This window comes from Anastrepha obliqua, chromosome 2 (genome assembly GCF_027943255.1).
Source record: "Anastrepha obliqua isolate idAnaObli1 chromosome 2, idAnaObli1_1.0, whole genome shotgun sequence".
NCBI lineage: Eukaryota > Metazoa > Arthropoda > Insecta > Diptera > Tephritidae > Anastrepha > Anastrepha obliqua.
In genome coordinates, this window is record NC_072893.1 from 75,817,423 (window position 1) to 75,835,449 (window position 18,027).

At 35.0% G+C, this 18,027-nt stretch overlaps 1 protein-coding gene across 1 annotated transcript; it reads right to left on the reverse strand.

Annotated features, from left to right (window-relative positions):
• Nucleotides 1-329: 329 nt before the first annotated feature.
• LOC129238215 (jerky protein homolog-like) lies at nt 330-1,208 on the reverse strand. The gene has a single exon (XM_054873256.1). It carries the CDS (start codon nt 1,206-1,208, stop codon nt 330-332), a length of 879 nt encoding a protein of 292 aa, XP_054729231.1.
• Between the last annotated feature and the right edge of the window lie 16,819 nt (nt 1,209-18,027).

The window sequence follows — 18,027 nt, forward strand, 5'->3', positions numbered from 1 at the left end:
ATAAATACAGTAGAATTCCAATTATCCGGATCAATTGGGACCAGACTCGTTCCGGATAATCGGAAATCCGGATAATCGGATTTGACCAAAAAAGCTATATATATAGGGAAATAAAGCATTAATAAGAACATTAAAATCACTTTACTTATTAAGCAATGAAGCAAGTAAGATTAAATATGTAACTTTATTGAAAAAATAATTTTATTTTAACATTTTTGTCAATGTAAGTGTATTAATGAACAAACTCGCTTTACTTAATCATAACTTAATAGAATAAAAGAACTTACTCACTTTACTTCATTTAACTTTAGATATTAAAGAAAATAATTTTATTTAAACATTTCTGTCAATGTACGCTGTTTTAATGAAGAAACTCGCTTTTTAGCAGCTAGATCTTTCAAGCGCTTGACGACAAGAAGGTCTACATGGTCGCATTCAGATTGTCGTTCCATCCAATTTAAGCCAGTCTCAAAACAAGCAAACGCCTCACTTGCAGAAGGTCCAGCTTCTAATTCAAATGTAGAATCATTGTCATCTTCTGTGTCCACTGGGTATGATTCTTCTTTTGTACTCTGAATAATTTCATCGTCACTCAATAATTGGAACCCAGGATCTATTGAATCAGAATGTAACCAATCTTCGATATCCTCTACATTGCACTCGGAACAGCCTGGAACTTTTGTAACAATATTGTGCAGGTTTTCCGTAGACATTGAATCAGTATCTTTATCACTTTCCTCGTTGTTCTTCAATTCTGCATTTTCTTTTTCTTCCTGTATTTGCTGTTGTGTTGAAATTCCATTTATTTTATTCCAAGCCCTCTTCAAAGTTATCGCCTTTACGGAAATCCATGCATCAGCTACCATGTAGCAGCAATCTTTTATGTTAATGTTTTTATGATATATTAGAGTACCTTCTTCATTTTCATCGGCTAACAGTAGCTTACGAAGCAGTTGTTTTTTGTAAAGTCGTTTCATGCATTCAATGATGCCTTGATCCATAGGTTGCAGCAAACTGGTCACATTAGGTGGCAGAAAAAGAGCTTTGAAACGACCATTTTCTCTCTCAAGTAAACTTTCTGAAGGATGAGTAGGTGCATTGTTCAGCAAAAGCAATACATTCCCCTTTTTATTTATTTTCTTTTGATACTTTTTAACATCTGGAATAAAAACGTCATCAAACCATTCCGTAAACAATGCAGAAGTCATCCATGCTTTATTTTGGTTTTTATAAACAACTGGAAGCTTTTTAACGTTTTTAAAAGCTCTTGGGTTTTTGGATTTGCCAATTAAGAGTAATGGAAGCCGATGATTGCCTGTTGAATTGGCACAAGTAAGAACTGTCACGCGATCTTTGCTAACTTTGTGACCAGGAGCACTTGTTTCTCTCTTTGAAGCTAAAGTTTTACGAAGTAGTGCCTTCCAATTGAGGCCTGTTTCATCCGCATTAAAAACAAATTCAGGATCGTAATTTTCAATTTTCGTTTTAAATTCCTCAATAAACTTTTCTGCTGCAGTATTATCGGCAGAAAGCTTTTCTCCACACAAATCGAGCTCTCGAATGCCGTGCCGAGCCTTAAAATTACGCAGCCAACCGTCACTCGCTTTAAATTCGGACAAATTATCCATCTTCTCAGCAAAAATTTTTGCTTTTTCACAAAGAATAGGTCCAGAAAGAGGATTTCCAATTGAACGCTGCTGTAAAAACCATTTAAACATTGCCTGTTCAAGTTCTTTATTTTCAGCAGTTTTCATATTTTTTCTAGATGGACTTCCATCCTCAAATTGCAAATTAGAAGCAAATTTTAAAATTGCAGAACTGTTTTTCTTTAAATCCGAAATAGTCGATGTTCCTACATTATAAGTTTCAGCCAAAAATTTATTAGACACTCCTTTGTTTAATTGTTCAATTATTTTCACTTTATCTGTGATTGAAAGCACAACACGTTTTCTTTTAGAAGACATTTTACGCAAAAACTGTACGCGAAACACTAAAACAAATCACTTAGACATAAAAAATATATAAAGATTGGAAAACGCGACGAAAATTTAACCGCTGTTTGCATACAAGTTTGTACACGCCGAAGAACGCGGTATCCGCATGCGTCTCGGTCAAGTGAAATCTACAGAGGAGGGGATAACGTTCTTAAACTCGACGAAAAACGCACTTGCAAATGCTATAGTTTCTACACATTCAAAATTTAGATAATATAAAAAATATTAATAATAAATTATAGTCTAGAAATTCAAGTTTACTTTTCATCAATATTATGTATTTATTATTAAATGAAAAAATATTTTTAGAAATATGTAATTTATTTTATAACATTGGTGCAAGTGACAATTAAAATTTATCTCCGAAGCCCTTTTGTTTTTTGGTAAATTACTTAATTTATTAAAAATATTACAATCACAAAATTAAAACTACATAATAATTTAACTTTAAAAAATGTTAAAACATAAAAAAATTATAAAAAATTTTTTTTTTTTTTTTTGACGAAAAAAAATCCGGATAATCGAATGTCCGGATAATTGGAATCCGGTAATCGGAATTCTACTGTACAATATGTGATTTGTTGAAAGCCATTTACAAATAACCTTAAATCGCCTACGGTCTTCAGTCTGCCGATTATTTCCATACTTTATGGCCATTAAATTGACAGATTCTTACATTTCAGGGGTTGTAATGACAATAAAAAATTATTTTTTTTATTAAAATAATATTTTTAAAATAATTTTTTTTTTTTTATTTTTATAAATAAAAAACTTTCTAACGATATACATATATACCTACATACATATTTTAAATATTTGGAAAATAAATTTTACTTTGTATTATTTATATGTTAGCTAATTTCCTTAGTTAATTTTAAAAAACCTAAAAAAAGGAAAATATTGTTTCGCATAAAAAGAAAAAAAAAATAGTTAGGGGTAGGACTTTCAACTTTCATAACCTTTTTCAATGGTCATCTAGATACAGGTACATGTACGTATATGCATTCTTATTCCCGCATGGCATAATGCATTTTTTCACCCCTTCGTTGTCATTGATTGGGTGAGGTACAAACACATACTGACAACTCCACACGCCTGCCTCTATGCATCATTAACACCAGCCCATTAGCTATTTGCTCCAGCTGTTTGCGGTTTCTTTTATATTATTACGCGTATGTATGTATGCGTGTAAAAATATATGCAAATATACTAAATTTGAAATGCCAAATGTGTTTCGACAGTCGATAACAATGGCGGTAAATGCCGTCGTTTCGTATTAGCTTCCCCATAGCGCGCTGCAGTAAACGACGCATGTGACATTGCCGCCTGTTACATAGCCATGATGACATTAAAACATTGCAGGAAATCTACTACTTCCGAACTAGTGCCTTTCATATGAAGTCAGGGTTAGTCGAGGGATTGTTTCTTTTACTAAACTAAGCGGCGGCCGAATCGACGAATCAGAGAGAACGGTTCCGAATTCAGAGAGAACGGAGTTTCGAATCTCGGTGAAAGACCAAAAAGAAGAAAAAGTTTTTTTTCTAATAGCGGTCGCCTCTTCATGTAAATAAATAGATGAGCACATTCAAAATATTCTATAATTAACTAATATTGTAGAAAATGTTTTTTGTACGATGATAGAAGTTAAGTTTAAGCAGGTTAAAATCTGTTTTTGAGATCTGATGATCTCTAAAATCGGCTGTCACAGAAGAGAGTGTTGCCATTTACAAGTTCTCCACCTCTAAAGTACACAACACCTTTTATGATACTTTTACAGCTGGCATTTTTATTGCATTGATTTCCAGCTTTCCAACAGACATTCTCATAGTTACATACAGCTATTCACATGCACATATAGAATAATGCAGCCTATTGGCTTACGCACTTTAGCTGTTTCTCATTTGCATTTTACCTTCCATTGTCGACACTCACCACAAGCCACTAATTCTAATAGCTTGAAACCCTGAATGTAATTATACCTACACGCACACACACATATACACAAACACGTAATATCCAAAACTTTATGTAAATAGGTATGCGTAGTTTTAAAAAAGTTCCAACCGTTTACTTAAATGTTCTTCATTCAACAGCCTAACGCCACTTTAGTCACTAAGAGCTTTAACGCTTGCCTTGAATTCATTTATTTAACTAATTAAATACAAATTCGTAGTTAGTTGCAGAGTCAATGCAAGTAGAAACAATTCAACGTTATACGATTTTACTGTTACATAATTAAATTTTAAAACTTTTGTGTAATGCCGTGCCAAAAATGCAGTATTCCACAGACTACTTAAAAGCATACTTTTTGCTTGCCCGCTCAGCCAAACACCGGCTTCATATTTCCAGTGAAAATTTAGCGACTCTACGAGTGCAGTATTTCAATTAACAATTTCTGGCTGGCCGTTCCTACCTTTACTTTAGTCTGTTGCAGTTGCCGCTGGCTTTTTGCTGTTGGCTATGCCACTCACTTAGGTTATAATTTATAAATTTGGCATTTAAAATTGAAATATTCAGTAATGTGAATATTCATTATTAGAATATTTTCGGCTAGTTCCTCATACAATGAATGCTAAAGCGAAACTAAGCACTTCCGGACTAGACCGAAACTAGTTTTACTGGGATGTGTACTTTTAACAACATTGATTGTTGCAAATAGTACGCTTAACATTCATTTGAGGAACGCTAAGAGAAACCAAGCACTTCCGGACTAGGCCGAAACTAGTTTTACTGTGATGTATAATTTTAACAACATTTATTGTGCCAAATAATAGGCTTAACATTCATTTGAGGAACGCAGCACTTTCGGACTAGTCCGAAGCTAGTTTTAATGTGATGGGTACTTTTACCTGTGACGGTCATACACGGAACACTAACTCGAAACTTCACATCCCCGGACTAGTCAGAAACTAGTTCAAATGTACTGTGTAATTTTACCTTCGGTAGCATCGGTAGCCATGTAAGGAACATTAAAGCGGAATTGAACCAATTATTATTTTTAAACCGATTTACCGATCTCTTATTAATATTCATTTGCTCGGCTATTTTACGAGTAGTTACATTTCAATCCGATAATGAAATTATAGCAGCCATTCGAGTCGAAGAATGAAAGAAAAGTTGTAATTTTGGTTAGTTATAATTTATTTAGCCTTTCAAAAACACATTTATTACGTGACAAATTAACCTTTAAATGGCTACAAGAATGCTTTGCACGGCATTTACACTGCAAATTTCGAGCCCATTACATAACGAATAAAAAAAATGTTCAATCGGTTAAACAACAAAATCTTGTGAAATTATTACTGCGGAATTTTTTGTTTCGCTGGGTGTAGTTTATGACTAGTGCAACGTAAAGAATTTTTGATTTATTTCATTGTCCTGCTGGAAAAAATTCAAAAAACAAAGCACAAAAAAATATTCGCCGCCACTTTAACGCTAAAGCTACTAGAACTTCATACAAAATGTTTTAGGCGCTATGGCTTTCAGCGCTTTCTGCAGCTGACAAATTTTATTACTAAATAAATCCATAGCGTCTGGAAACTTGCTATGGAGTTTTAGCTTAATCTCTTTAGCATTTTCTTTATTTATTTTAAGTCTTATTACCGCCATGATTGATTTTCAGTTAAAACTTGAACTAAGGCTTAGATAATTTTAAATTTTCAAAACCCTTTAATAAATTATGGCAGTGAACGTTTGCAGGTACGTAATATTACTTCAGACTTGTAAATCCATTGATATTTTGGTTACTATTTTTTTCTTTTTATTTCGTATTCATTATTTTCTGCTTCACCTCACTAGTTTCGTCTTAACTTCAATAGTTTAATATTTTTTCTTCTTTCGCCCTTTAGCCTCTTCTATATTTCTCCTTCATATTAACTTTTCAATTTGTACGTATATGAATAAAATAGTCTTTTTTTTAATAGTTATTCTCCTATTCGTGCCGAAAATACCATCACACGTCTTCCTTCTTCACTTTTACTGTGTTTTTGGCAATTTGTCCGCAGTTAAATTCTACATCAGCTTAAGAAGCAAACCGTTTTGAACTGTCTCCTTACTTCCACTGACAATTGGGACATATGTACGTATGTACCACACACTTAAATGCTGATGACCCCGATTTGGTCGGTGGATAGGTGGGTGGGTATGCATACACATGTACATATGCAGCTCAAAGTGATGTGTTGAAGGCAAGCGTTTGTATGGCAAAGCATATTGACCAGCCGTCTACCAATCCGTTCGTTCATTCAATCCAATTGGTTTAATAATTAACAGCCTTGGGATACCGCAGCGGGTTCGTGGGTCAATTCAAGTGCTTTCTCTGCCAGCGAAAAATATATCATGACATGGCATTGATGGGTTGGCAGTAAACCAGGAGTGTGGAGTTTAGTTTGGCAAATTTTTTTTTACGAGTTGGCTTTACCCTGGTTTATTTGCCCTCTCCTTGGGCAACTCGATTGCTGCCCAACTAAAATGGCATTCAACCATTTCAGATGTCAAAGTTGAAGCCACCGCAAAACCACCTGTTGAGCTGTTTGCTGATTTGGCAAACGGTTGCATATGAGTATTTGTGTGTACACTTTAATGGATATTCCATGTTAACTTAAAATTTCAAATGTTAAATCCTTGTTGAACTTTAATTTTCTTATTGACAATGCAATCGAACATGTCAAATTAACGCTAAAAGTGATAAATTTGTAGTGTCACAAAGTTTGGAGGCAAAATTAATACATTTAAAATTTTGCAAGCATTTTGTGGGATTTTCTTCAATTAACCGTAAGTTTCCGATGTCGTCAACCTGTTCGAAGGCAACTCCAGATGAAACGATATTATATGTATTTTCGGAAATCGAGTTTCAGCGGGCGGAGCTTTAAGTCAAAATCGCGTAGATTAATCGCTATGTCAGTGATACAAATTTCTTCGCCACCCCAAATAGGCATTACTCTAGGCAAATTAAACAGGTGATAGAGGAAAAACGACAAGAGCAACGCATTTCGTTTTTGCTATTGGTCCTTAGAATGTCATTTGACAATTTACAGTAAAATTTGACAACTTAGAGACCAAATAAATAGAAAACATCAAAATTGCAGCCCTACTGCTGCCTTCCGTTTAGTGCACCTTGCTTCGACAAAATAACCCGTTGGGTCTTATGATTCTTACCCTCAGCAATGTAAACGTTGGCCCCAGTCAGCTCACACGATGAAACTACTGAGAGCCCCATGTGAATGAAAAATCACCACCGTTCCGTTTCGTAGTATCGTAGATCGTTGACGTGATATTTTCGATTGTTTTCGTAGAACCGTGTCAGCTGATTGCTCTCTCACCACACAGTGTTGCCAAACAATACATTTCGAAATCATTTACAAAATAAATTTAGAAAAAAATTAATTTTTATTAAAATAACTTAAAAACAATGTTGAGTAATGTTAATTATAGATAAATCAACTATTTGCATTTGGTGGTTTTTGACTTTGGCTTATTATACAATGAAAATTTGTAAATGATAACACGGGTGTGTGTAAAAGTGTGTAAGCAGAAATATCAATGGCAACATTGTGTCGACACCACGAAACACAAACACACACAAATCGATGCATTGTGTAAATATGTAACCAAAGGAGAGCAGTTATTTTCTATGAGCACAAGTTGTTCTCAATTTTGTGTATCCTACGGGCAACGGAAGGGACTACGCTAACGTCGGTGAGTGCTGGCACCATTAGACTTTTGAAATTTCCTCGCTGTTAGAACTACAGTTGCCAATTCGGTTTCGATTATAGGTGAACATATAAAGTTATCTTTGATATTTACTAATTTTTGAATGAAAATTATACATACGAGTAAAACACACTTTTAATAAAAAAAATTAAAAACAAGAACAAAAAAACGTACAAGTGTTTGATTATTTCGGCGTATTGGACTCTGTCCTTTCCCATGTCAATGAGTATGCTAACATTGTGTATTCCGGTCTAATGCTACGTAGCCATGAAAATCGCTTCCGACCAATATCTCGTCTTGCTTCCATTTTTCCTTGTTCCGTTAGAGCAACTCGTATTTGGGATTTTAAATGATATGGCCTAAGTGTGATGTCTTCCTTCCCTTTATGGTTGATAACAGCTATCGATCACAGTTCATTCTTTGTAGAACCTCATTATATATTATATAAAACGATCTGTCCACGGTATTCTTAGAATTCACCGATATATCCACAATTCATATACCTTAAGCTGGCATAGATAAGTATCGACCAAACACAGCACTTTACAAATCGTATTTTGGTTTTCAGGCTGTGGCCGTGGCTGCTTAGTATCTTTTTATTTGAAAAAAAAAAAAAAAACATTACGTGCTATTTCTATCCTGCTTTTTATTTCTGTGGTACAATTCCAAGTCTCATTACATATTCTATAGCCCTAAATATTTTGGCCAATTTTAACTATTTTTCTCCAGTTTGTCTATTTTTTTTATTTTTTATAAAAGCACTGGTCATTATATACCAAAAACAGTTTAAACCAAAATTTAAGACTTTATGCGAAAATTCAAAAATGTTTCAAGCTCAACAATTCATATCCTAAAATAATTAATATTAAAAAAATTTATGCTTAGCAAGTTTTAGTATAAAAAAATGTAAGTTTGAAGGTAGTAAAAAATTGCGTTGAATTTTTACAATATAATTTTTTCCTTGACCGTGTTTCCCATATAACGAATGCACGGCGTTTTTTTTTAACCTATAAGGAGAAATTGCGTGGCACCATCAGGAAAAAAATGATCAAAAAATGAGAATTTCACGCCTTGAAACTTGCTCTATATTGTGTTAAAATTTAAAATCGTTGAAAATGAATACCAAAATTGTTCCTACAAATCCTAATTAAAAAGCTTGGAATTTTGATGAAGCTTTATTGTTGTTTTAGCACTTCACCAGGCCCTGCAAGTGTGCCGTAGTCACGGATCGACATCGTTTAAGGAGGGAAACCGGTTTAGATCGATCAAAAAATCGATTTTCTTTTGATTGCATATATCGTTAGTATAACTACTCAATGGTAAAAATTTTAAAGCGAAATTCGCATTATTCCCGATTCTATGAGCGCTTAACTGACTGCCCGGCGGCTCCACACCGTAGCACGCGTTAGTTAGAACAACGTTTTTCTCGAAACTACTTTTTTTCAACTGGTGGACATTCTAGCTTAAAAAGCTATCGACTAATCGTTCTAAAATTTTTCGCGATTTTTTCTTTATTCAATTCTAATCTATATGAACCTAATTCTGGGATTATTTTATTATTTAAAATATTGTTTTTTAAGCAAAATAGATGAAAAAATATGGTATAAAAAAACTACTTTGTGTTCAAGCGCCTCAAAAGCATGCAATTTTCAATATTTGCTTACCACAATTAGGTTCATATTCTAAGGAAATATGTTGTTAATAAAAAAAATAGGTGTTGAGTTCAGAGAAAAATTGCGGCTTCAGGAATTCCCACCAGCAAGACACTCGGATGGCGATCGTCCATGGACAGCGCGCTCTAACGCCACTATCTCCCGCGGAAATAGCTTCAAAAAAATTTTAAAGTGTACCTAACAATATAAATAAAATATCCTTAAACAATTTCTGATTATTCCTTCTTTGTTCAAACAATTCTCGAAAAACACCAAAATTTTGGCCTCCTAAACCGGTTTCCCCCCTTAACTCATCTAATGGTAGGCCCAAGAAACGTGTTGTTTCAACCGATTGGATTCAGAGAGAGAGGATTTAATACTTATAAAAAATGAAAGGACAAACAAATGTTGGTTTACTAAATTTGAGATTTCTTAATTAATTTCTAGGGGTCTTAAATTTTAGCAACTTTCTATTAAATGTCGATTAGAGGCAAGACTACTGAGTTGATCGGTACCCTGTATCATGTCAAATTTTCGAGAAAATTGATTTTTACGTTCAGCGATTTCTCAGCTTTTTTTACTAAAAAAAACGAAAACATGGTTTAAACTTCACGCAGTGCTACCATATTGATATCAAACGACAGAAAAAAATGATGGCAATTGAACTAAGACCATAATTTAAAAAATTTCTTATTAAGAAAACTAAAAACAAAAAAAAATTATAAAAAAATAAATGATAATTTTTAAAATTTATCCTTGACAAAAACCAAATATTTTCGCCAACAAAAAGAAAAACAAAAAATGCATTGTAATAGCTACCATTTTTTTCTTTGAAACGTAAATATTTGAACTTTAACCGATTACTACCTCAGTGTAAATTAAAACTTTAAGATAACCACTTTATAAAAAGTCATATAATTTCAAAAAGCGATCTCATTTCAAAGGGAATAAAGAAGCGTAGTGCATTCAATATATTTTATGATTCAAAAATCGAGCTGTGAAATATGTGGGCAAATTAATCGGAGATTACTGTAGATGTAGTACATCAGTAGTACTGCTGCAACTTTGCTTTCAAGTTCCAGCAAAGATCCGCTAAAGTGCAAGTAATAAGCAACTAAAAAATTGCGTTGAGTTTTCAGAATTTTTTTTTGTTTTTGCTGACGGCTGTTTGCACTTTTATTCCATTTAAAAATGAATTTTTGCAAAAAAATTTTAAAAATTACCAAAGGGCTAGGACTTGAAATCAACGTCGAAATTGCAACATGCATCTGCAACAACAACGCGTATCTTTGTACCGGGATGCAAAAGACCGTCTCGCAAAATTTCGTAAAAAAAAAAATCTGGTGTGCATAGCACCTTTACTGTAGACTTTTTAAATAGAACGGCATTATTTGCAGACCCATTCCAACTTTTTCTGAATACAAACAAATGTGTGCACCTTTTTGATCAATAAAAGCAAATTAACCATGAGAGATATGACAGAGGACTTGAACATTCGTTATGGATCCGATCAGAACAATGCAGTTTTGCAGATTTAGGTTTGCGCCGTGTTCCTGCAAAGTTGGTCTCAAAGGACCTGACTTTCGCGCAAAAAAGGAACCGCATTGATATAGCCAAATACATGATTTTCAAGGCTGAAACCGACCCAACATTCATCAAACTCATTATTATTGAAAACGAGAGATGGGTTTATGAGTACGAAACGCAATCCAGACATCAGGCGAGTGAGTGCAGAGCTCAGAATGAACCAAGACCAAAAAAACAAAGTCGTTTTCAGTCAAAAAAGTGTTCGATGGTCATGGTTCTTATGTCATACAAAGGTATTGTACACCACGAACTATTGCCAGAAGGTCAGACAGTCAATAAGGACTATTATTTGTACGTTATGAGACACTTACGTGAAGCAATTCACCAAAACAGCAATGATTTGTGGGAAAACAACGCGTTGATTTTGCACACTGATAACGCATCGTCGCACGATGCAGTCTTATCCGTGAATGTTTGATTGAAAGAAACGAATACCATCCAACAGCCATCGAATTCATCTGATATGGCTCCATGCGATTTTTTCTATTCGAGTCAAAACCCCTCTGCGAGGAACGCGTTTTAAGGGGGGAGCCTGCTTTAGAGGCTTCAAAAAATCGATTTTTTTTTTGCATTAATGTCTTCCCAAACTATCCAAGAATGTGTCCTCAAAATTTCCGAAGCAAATTCAAAATATTTTCGCAGTTACAGAAGAAATTGTGAGCAAGCGTCGAGCAGGTATACGAGCGGTTTTTTTTTACACAAAAAATTTGACGCGCGATTTCTCGGTAACATTGATACGAGATAACATTGATTGTATTCGGAATTAAATTATCTTCTAGTTGAACCTAAAAAACCTAAAGAAATCTATGATTAACCCACTTTTTAAACAATTGTTATTATAATTTGTTTTTCCAAAAAAAATGATTTTTTTTTTAATTAGCGAAAAATTTTTGAATTTCTCACTTTTTGTTCAACTTGTTCACTTTTGGTTCAACTAGAAGCTATACTATACTAAAATAAAAAAATTGTTGGGTTTTTGATTTCAGATAAAAATTGCGACCTGCATCTTTCCCGCCGCACGACACATGCACACTCGAGGCCCCTCGGCAAAATGCTTGTACCAGGCATAATATGACATATATTTTAATGAAAAAATTTGAGAAGACTGAAATATATATTATAACAATACCACCTGAAAGTTTCGTTTCAATCAAATATTTCTTTCCTTCCCAAAAAAATCCACGAAAAAAACGATTTTTTGAAGCCTCTAAAGCAGGCTCCCCCCTTAACAGCCGAAAAGAAGTAATGGACAAATCGAAGGCGACTCTGATGACTATGCCGAAAATAGAATTCCAGAAATGTTTCGAGAGTTACATCAAAAGCTGGCATAAGTGTGTTGCGGTACTTTGAAAGCGTTAATATCACTTTTGAGGAACAAACATGTATTTTGAATTTTTCATACGTAAGTAATCCGCGAAGTTTTTGATCAAGGTGGCATATGAAAACTTAAGCATCAACCCTCATGCAACAATTGTTTTTCCGAAGTTTCTAAGTAATTATGTTCTAACTTAACGAAGATTATTGGACTCAAACTAATTTTTCACTTTTGCACAATACTGCGTTATATGAAATTAAATTAAATGTATTGCAAAAATAAAGCAATTTTTCATTAACAAATTATGAATAAAGTTATAAAATTATTTTCCAATACAAAGAAATATTTCTTTACACAGAAGAAGTACCGAAATGCTAAATCCAACCCAATTCATATATAATACGAAGATCATCGCATAATATTCACTACATTTTTATAAATTTATGCCCAACAAGCAAAACACCACAAATTTTTGACTCCTTTTCAAGTCTCGTGCTTTCTGCCTCTTAAAATCACTCGATTTATTTTCGTATATTTTCCCCTGTCATTTTCACACGTGTATCGTATGCCACGCTATCCCATCCACACACGTTTCCCCTAAAATAGAAACATTTTTGTCGTAGGTCAGTGAATGCCCTAAAAGTGCGCTGCTCAACTAAACTAGTAATAACGTAAATGCCGCCGCCTTTTACAGCAGCGGCTATGTCAATTTGCTAGACGACTAACTTGCGGGCAAATGCACAAGCAAAGATGTACTCATACAAACATACCTGAACAAAAGCAGCTGCCAATGAGGCTGAGCAACAGCCAGACACCGCATATAATCCATAAATTGAATTTTGATGGCACTTTACAGTGGTAGTAGTAGTAGTGGTTGCTGTTGTTGTTATGAGAAAGCACACTTTCAGATTTTTCTAAACGTCGCTCGCATTCCTCCATGACTGTGTATTTTTGTGTTGTTGGATTGTAAGAACTTATTGTAATTGCAGTCGCAAGTAGTAGTGTTGTATGGCAAAGGTCAAGGAGTGAATGAACCTCAAAACTTTTTTGTATTTACTTATCGGAATTTTATTTTATAAACAATTCTATTTTTGACTGGGAAGCCAGTCAACTTTCCGATTTCACTATTCAAAACAATCTCTTACAGCGCCACATTATTTAGCTGAATATTTTATTTATTTCATGTACATACGTATATATATATTTATTTCTCATATTACATTTTGCTTCAATGGCGAGAAAAACTGTTTGTTTACATTATTATTTCTTTTTTTTTCGTCAATTATTTTTACTTATTCTTTAATATTATTCAAAATGGCAATGCTGTTAGTCGATTAGAGAGCACCAACGACCGTATTCGCGTTTTGAGAGCGATCAACGATCGTTGATGTTGAAAACTCGTTACACTAACACTTATGAAACGGCTGAGAGTTGCGAACGTCACTGCGAACAACTGGTTTTGCGTTGAAGCTCACAAGAACAACAACACCGTATGCGGCACACCTGCCTGGTTGCGCTGGAACGGCATTTCCCCGCACATTAACGAATATATAATATTACTCACGGACGCTGACTATGCAGCGTCGACGCTCAGGTGAGTAAACGAACGCAGAAATGCGGCGCGTCGTCTTTGTCATGGGTATGTGTGTGTGAGTATGTGTGCGCGCGCGACTCACAAAATTCACAAGAATAGCAACAACACGAAACACTGAATTATTCACACTAATACTGCACCAATTCACACAGATTCAAAAACAACAAATACTTGTATAGCCAGTTGTATACTTTTTAATTAATTTGGAATTCTCAGGCCCTTTTCTTGCTTCCACATTTTTCTCATATGTTTGCCACCAAATATGAAATGTATGCACGAGAACTTAATTTATAGGCATCAACTCACTTTATATTTATTTATTTTTCATTTCACATTCATCGTATTAGCCATTAAATAATTATTTAGTAAAGCCAAAAAGCCATTTGGTGGCCACAAACTTCGATTTTAGCTGCTGCTGCCAAATTGCACTTTTTCGTTATTTTCTCATCACTGCTACTACATTGAAAACATTTACGCAAACTTCTTCATACACGTATGAATTTATTTTGTTTTTTTGTAAATTTTCAAATATGTAGTTGATAATTTTTCCATCAAAAATATTCAATTAACTCGGCACCGTTCACTTATCTCATCATTATATTCCATATATCTCATTGCTAATGTATCGGCAAGAAGCCAACAACTTCTTTCATTTGCACAACACACCGAACGAAAAATTTTTAAAAATTCTCAACGTATCCGCCGTCGATTAGCGTAACTTCCGACAGCACATTACTTTCGCACGGCACAGCACAACGAAATCTATTCACCACCAGCACAGCAAAATGCACATGAACTCCGGCCAGCAGCGTCTTCACAGCGTGCAAATACACTCAAGAAATTCACCATACTTACATGAGTGAAAAGCATAAAATACTCAATGCTTGTGGGAAACCGGTTCTGTTGTTGCTCAAATGCGAGTGGAGTTTGATTTGCTCGAGCACATGTGAGTTGTTTGGGAAACGAAAAGGATGGTGTTGCAACAATGGGTAGATTCTAGGTGAAGTATTGTATTTTATTATTGTTGCAAAAGTTGCTTTAGTCATTGAGTAAAAAAAGTCCTATTATTCCTTGCAGTTTCCAATTTTAATTGTTTTTCTTTTTTTCATATTTTAATAAATTGTAATTATTTGCAGAGAAATCACCATTCATAAAGATTTCCCCTTCAATACTAACACTCTTCGCCTTGCAAACAACATCTGAAATTTTGCAGTTGCGCAAAAGCGCTTACCGTTAGCAACAGGTGGTCGTTACCAGTGTAGACTAAAGTACTTAAATATGTGCATAAGTATGTGTGATGGATATTACATGTGGACCATAAGAGAAACATATTTATGTTATTTATTATATTTGTTTGTTTTTCTTATATGACGCGTGTGCGTAGCATTAAAATGGCGCGCAGTTGAAGGAACAACAAGAATATTTTGTACTCAAAATCCATTCATCAAAATTTATACATAGAAATGTACTGGCATGTATGTTTCTTCTAATGCAACATAGATTGTTTTGATGATTCGTAATTTTTTATAATTTAAAGACGATAATTTGATTGCAATTAAAATTATATCTTCTCTTAAACACTTTACAAATTCTTTTACAAAAATGGGAATAGGATAAAATAAAGTAAATCTTTCCTTTACGAGGTAAGACCGCCATACCACCATTGAACTAGACGGTTATAAATAATTTATTTTTGACAAAACCATTAAACGCATAGTTTTTTCACATATATTTACAGGGACCGGCATTCGAAGTGTAACCAACTTTAGACCGCTCGCGCAGCTGATGCACGGACATGAGCTGTCTGTTAGTTGGCTAAATGACAGACCAGAGTTTTGTTTACAAGCGCGCGGAAGCATTTTACCGAGAGTAAACGCGAAAAAAGGAAATCAGTGATGGATTTCAAATCACAACCAGCGATTGTTCGATAGTTCGAGCACCTTAAAGTAAATCAACTTTTTGTTTATCGCACCATTACTCGTTACAATGATACTGGTAGCAGCGCGAAACGTCATGGAGGAGGTCATCAAAAGACTGTAACGTCACGTGAAATAGTTCAAAAAGTGAAGAAGCAACTTGACCGAAATCCCCGGCGAAGTACCAATCAAATGGCGAAAGAACTGAAAATATTTAACCATAGCATCTGTCGCATACTGAAAAATGATCTCAAAGTCAAGCCTTCTTCTTCTTCCTCTTCTTAGCGTCACTGTCCTTGGTGAACCATTGCTTCCTTTACAACCTCTTGCCATCAAAGTCAAGCCGTACAAAATCCAAAAGGCGCATGATCTCACACCAAAGCAGCAACAAATCAGACTTGAGAGAGCAACTCCATGCTTCGCTTGGCCGAAGCCGAAGCCGAAAGCGGTCAATTTCCGAACACTGTGTTTTCTGATTTCTTTTCAATCTTCCAAATTGAGCAATTCGTAAGCTCCCTAAACGATAGGGTTTATTTGCCCAACCGTTCATACGAGAATTTGAGTAATCGATTGGCCATCAGGAGGCAGCACTCGCCACATGTAATGATTTGGGCCGCTGTAATCGTAGATGGGCGCCCTCCAATCGTTTTCATCGAGCCTGGCGTCAAGGTAAATATGAAATATTATCGAGAAAGTATTTTGGAGGTCGCTTTGAAGCCGAGGGAAGACATACATTTTGGTGGCAGACCATGGACGTTTCAACAGGACTCGGCACCGTCTCACAAAGCTCGAGTGAACCAAGAACGGCTCAAAAACAACGTTTCGAACTTCATAACGTCCACACAATGGCTCTCGAATTCTCCAGACGTGAATCCGATGGATTATTCTCTTTGGTCCATTTTGGAGAGCAAGGTCTGAACTAAAGGATTCACCAGTCTTGTGGCGCTGAAAAAAACTATTGTTCGCGAGTGGGCCAAAATACCTGCAAGTCACATTCGGATAGCTTTCCATTCGTTTTTGGACCGCCTCAAGGTCATAGTCAAGGCAAAAGGTAAATAAATGTTGAGGAAAAGTAAATTGATTCTTAATTTTGTATTATTTTGACACATTTTTTACTTTGAATTGAACAAAAGTAATTTTCCAAACTAAATTTATGCGCTTTTCAATTGGTTACACTTCCAGGTCCGGACCCTATACTTCTAGTAAGTATTTATGAAAATGGTTGTTCTTTAAGAACAACATATCGCAAAATTCGTGACTTTTTTTGGTATAAAAAATCCACCGAATGAATCGACAATTCAGAGGTTAGTGGAAACATTTCAAGATACTGGTTCTGTCGAGGATAGAAAAGGGATATTCTGTTGAGAATATTGCCAAGTGTTGCTGAACAACCTTCAACATCGATATCTCGACGTTCTCAACAATTAGGCATTCGTGAGTCGACTGTTTGGCGGATTTTATCTGTAGACGTCCTCATGGTGGACATTTACATAAATGATCCTTTTTTAACATAAAATTTTTAAGAACCATATTTTGAATAAAAATAGAGAAAACTGAAAGAATTCTTAAATTTGTACATGTTTTATTTTAAAACAACTTCTGGGCACTTCTTTTGAAGGGCCCTTTATACATCCCTAATTGGCCGAGCTTCTCCTCCGATATGTGGTGAGCGTCTTGAGGTTGTTCCATAATAGCTTCTTATAATTATATGTAAGGCTTGAAGACCAGTGTTAAGTAGAGTAAGGCTCTTAAAGATTAATACAATGTAGTTGAAAAATGAATACATAGATCGATAAAACAATTCCAGAGTCATACAGCATTAATGAAGAAAAGTCTGTATGAGGACAAGTACGAATATTTAGGAATAGCCAGACTTTGATGCCTGCTAGAGCTTGTTTTATTTGTATTTTAAGTTCTCATATAGATATCTTGGAGTTTTACATTCTATAAATTTGTAAGTGAATAAGCCTAAGGGTTGAAGAAAGCATCAGGCCATATTTCTTCAAAGACGGGGCTATCGAACCGTGATAAACGACGTTCCCGCGCCGGAATTGAAGCCCGGACGGCGCTACTTGCCATACTGCCCGTGAAACAATGGATTTGCTGCGTCCTCGTTTCGGTGAGCAATTTATATCTCGTCTCGGGCCAGTGGATTGGCCACCAAGATCGTGTGATATCACACCTTTGGACTTTTATTTGTGAGGGTATGTAAATTATAAATATATATATATAATTGGCGCGTACACCCTTTTTGGGT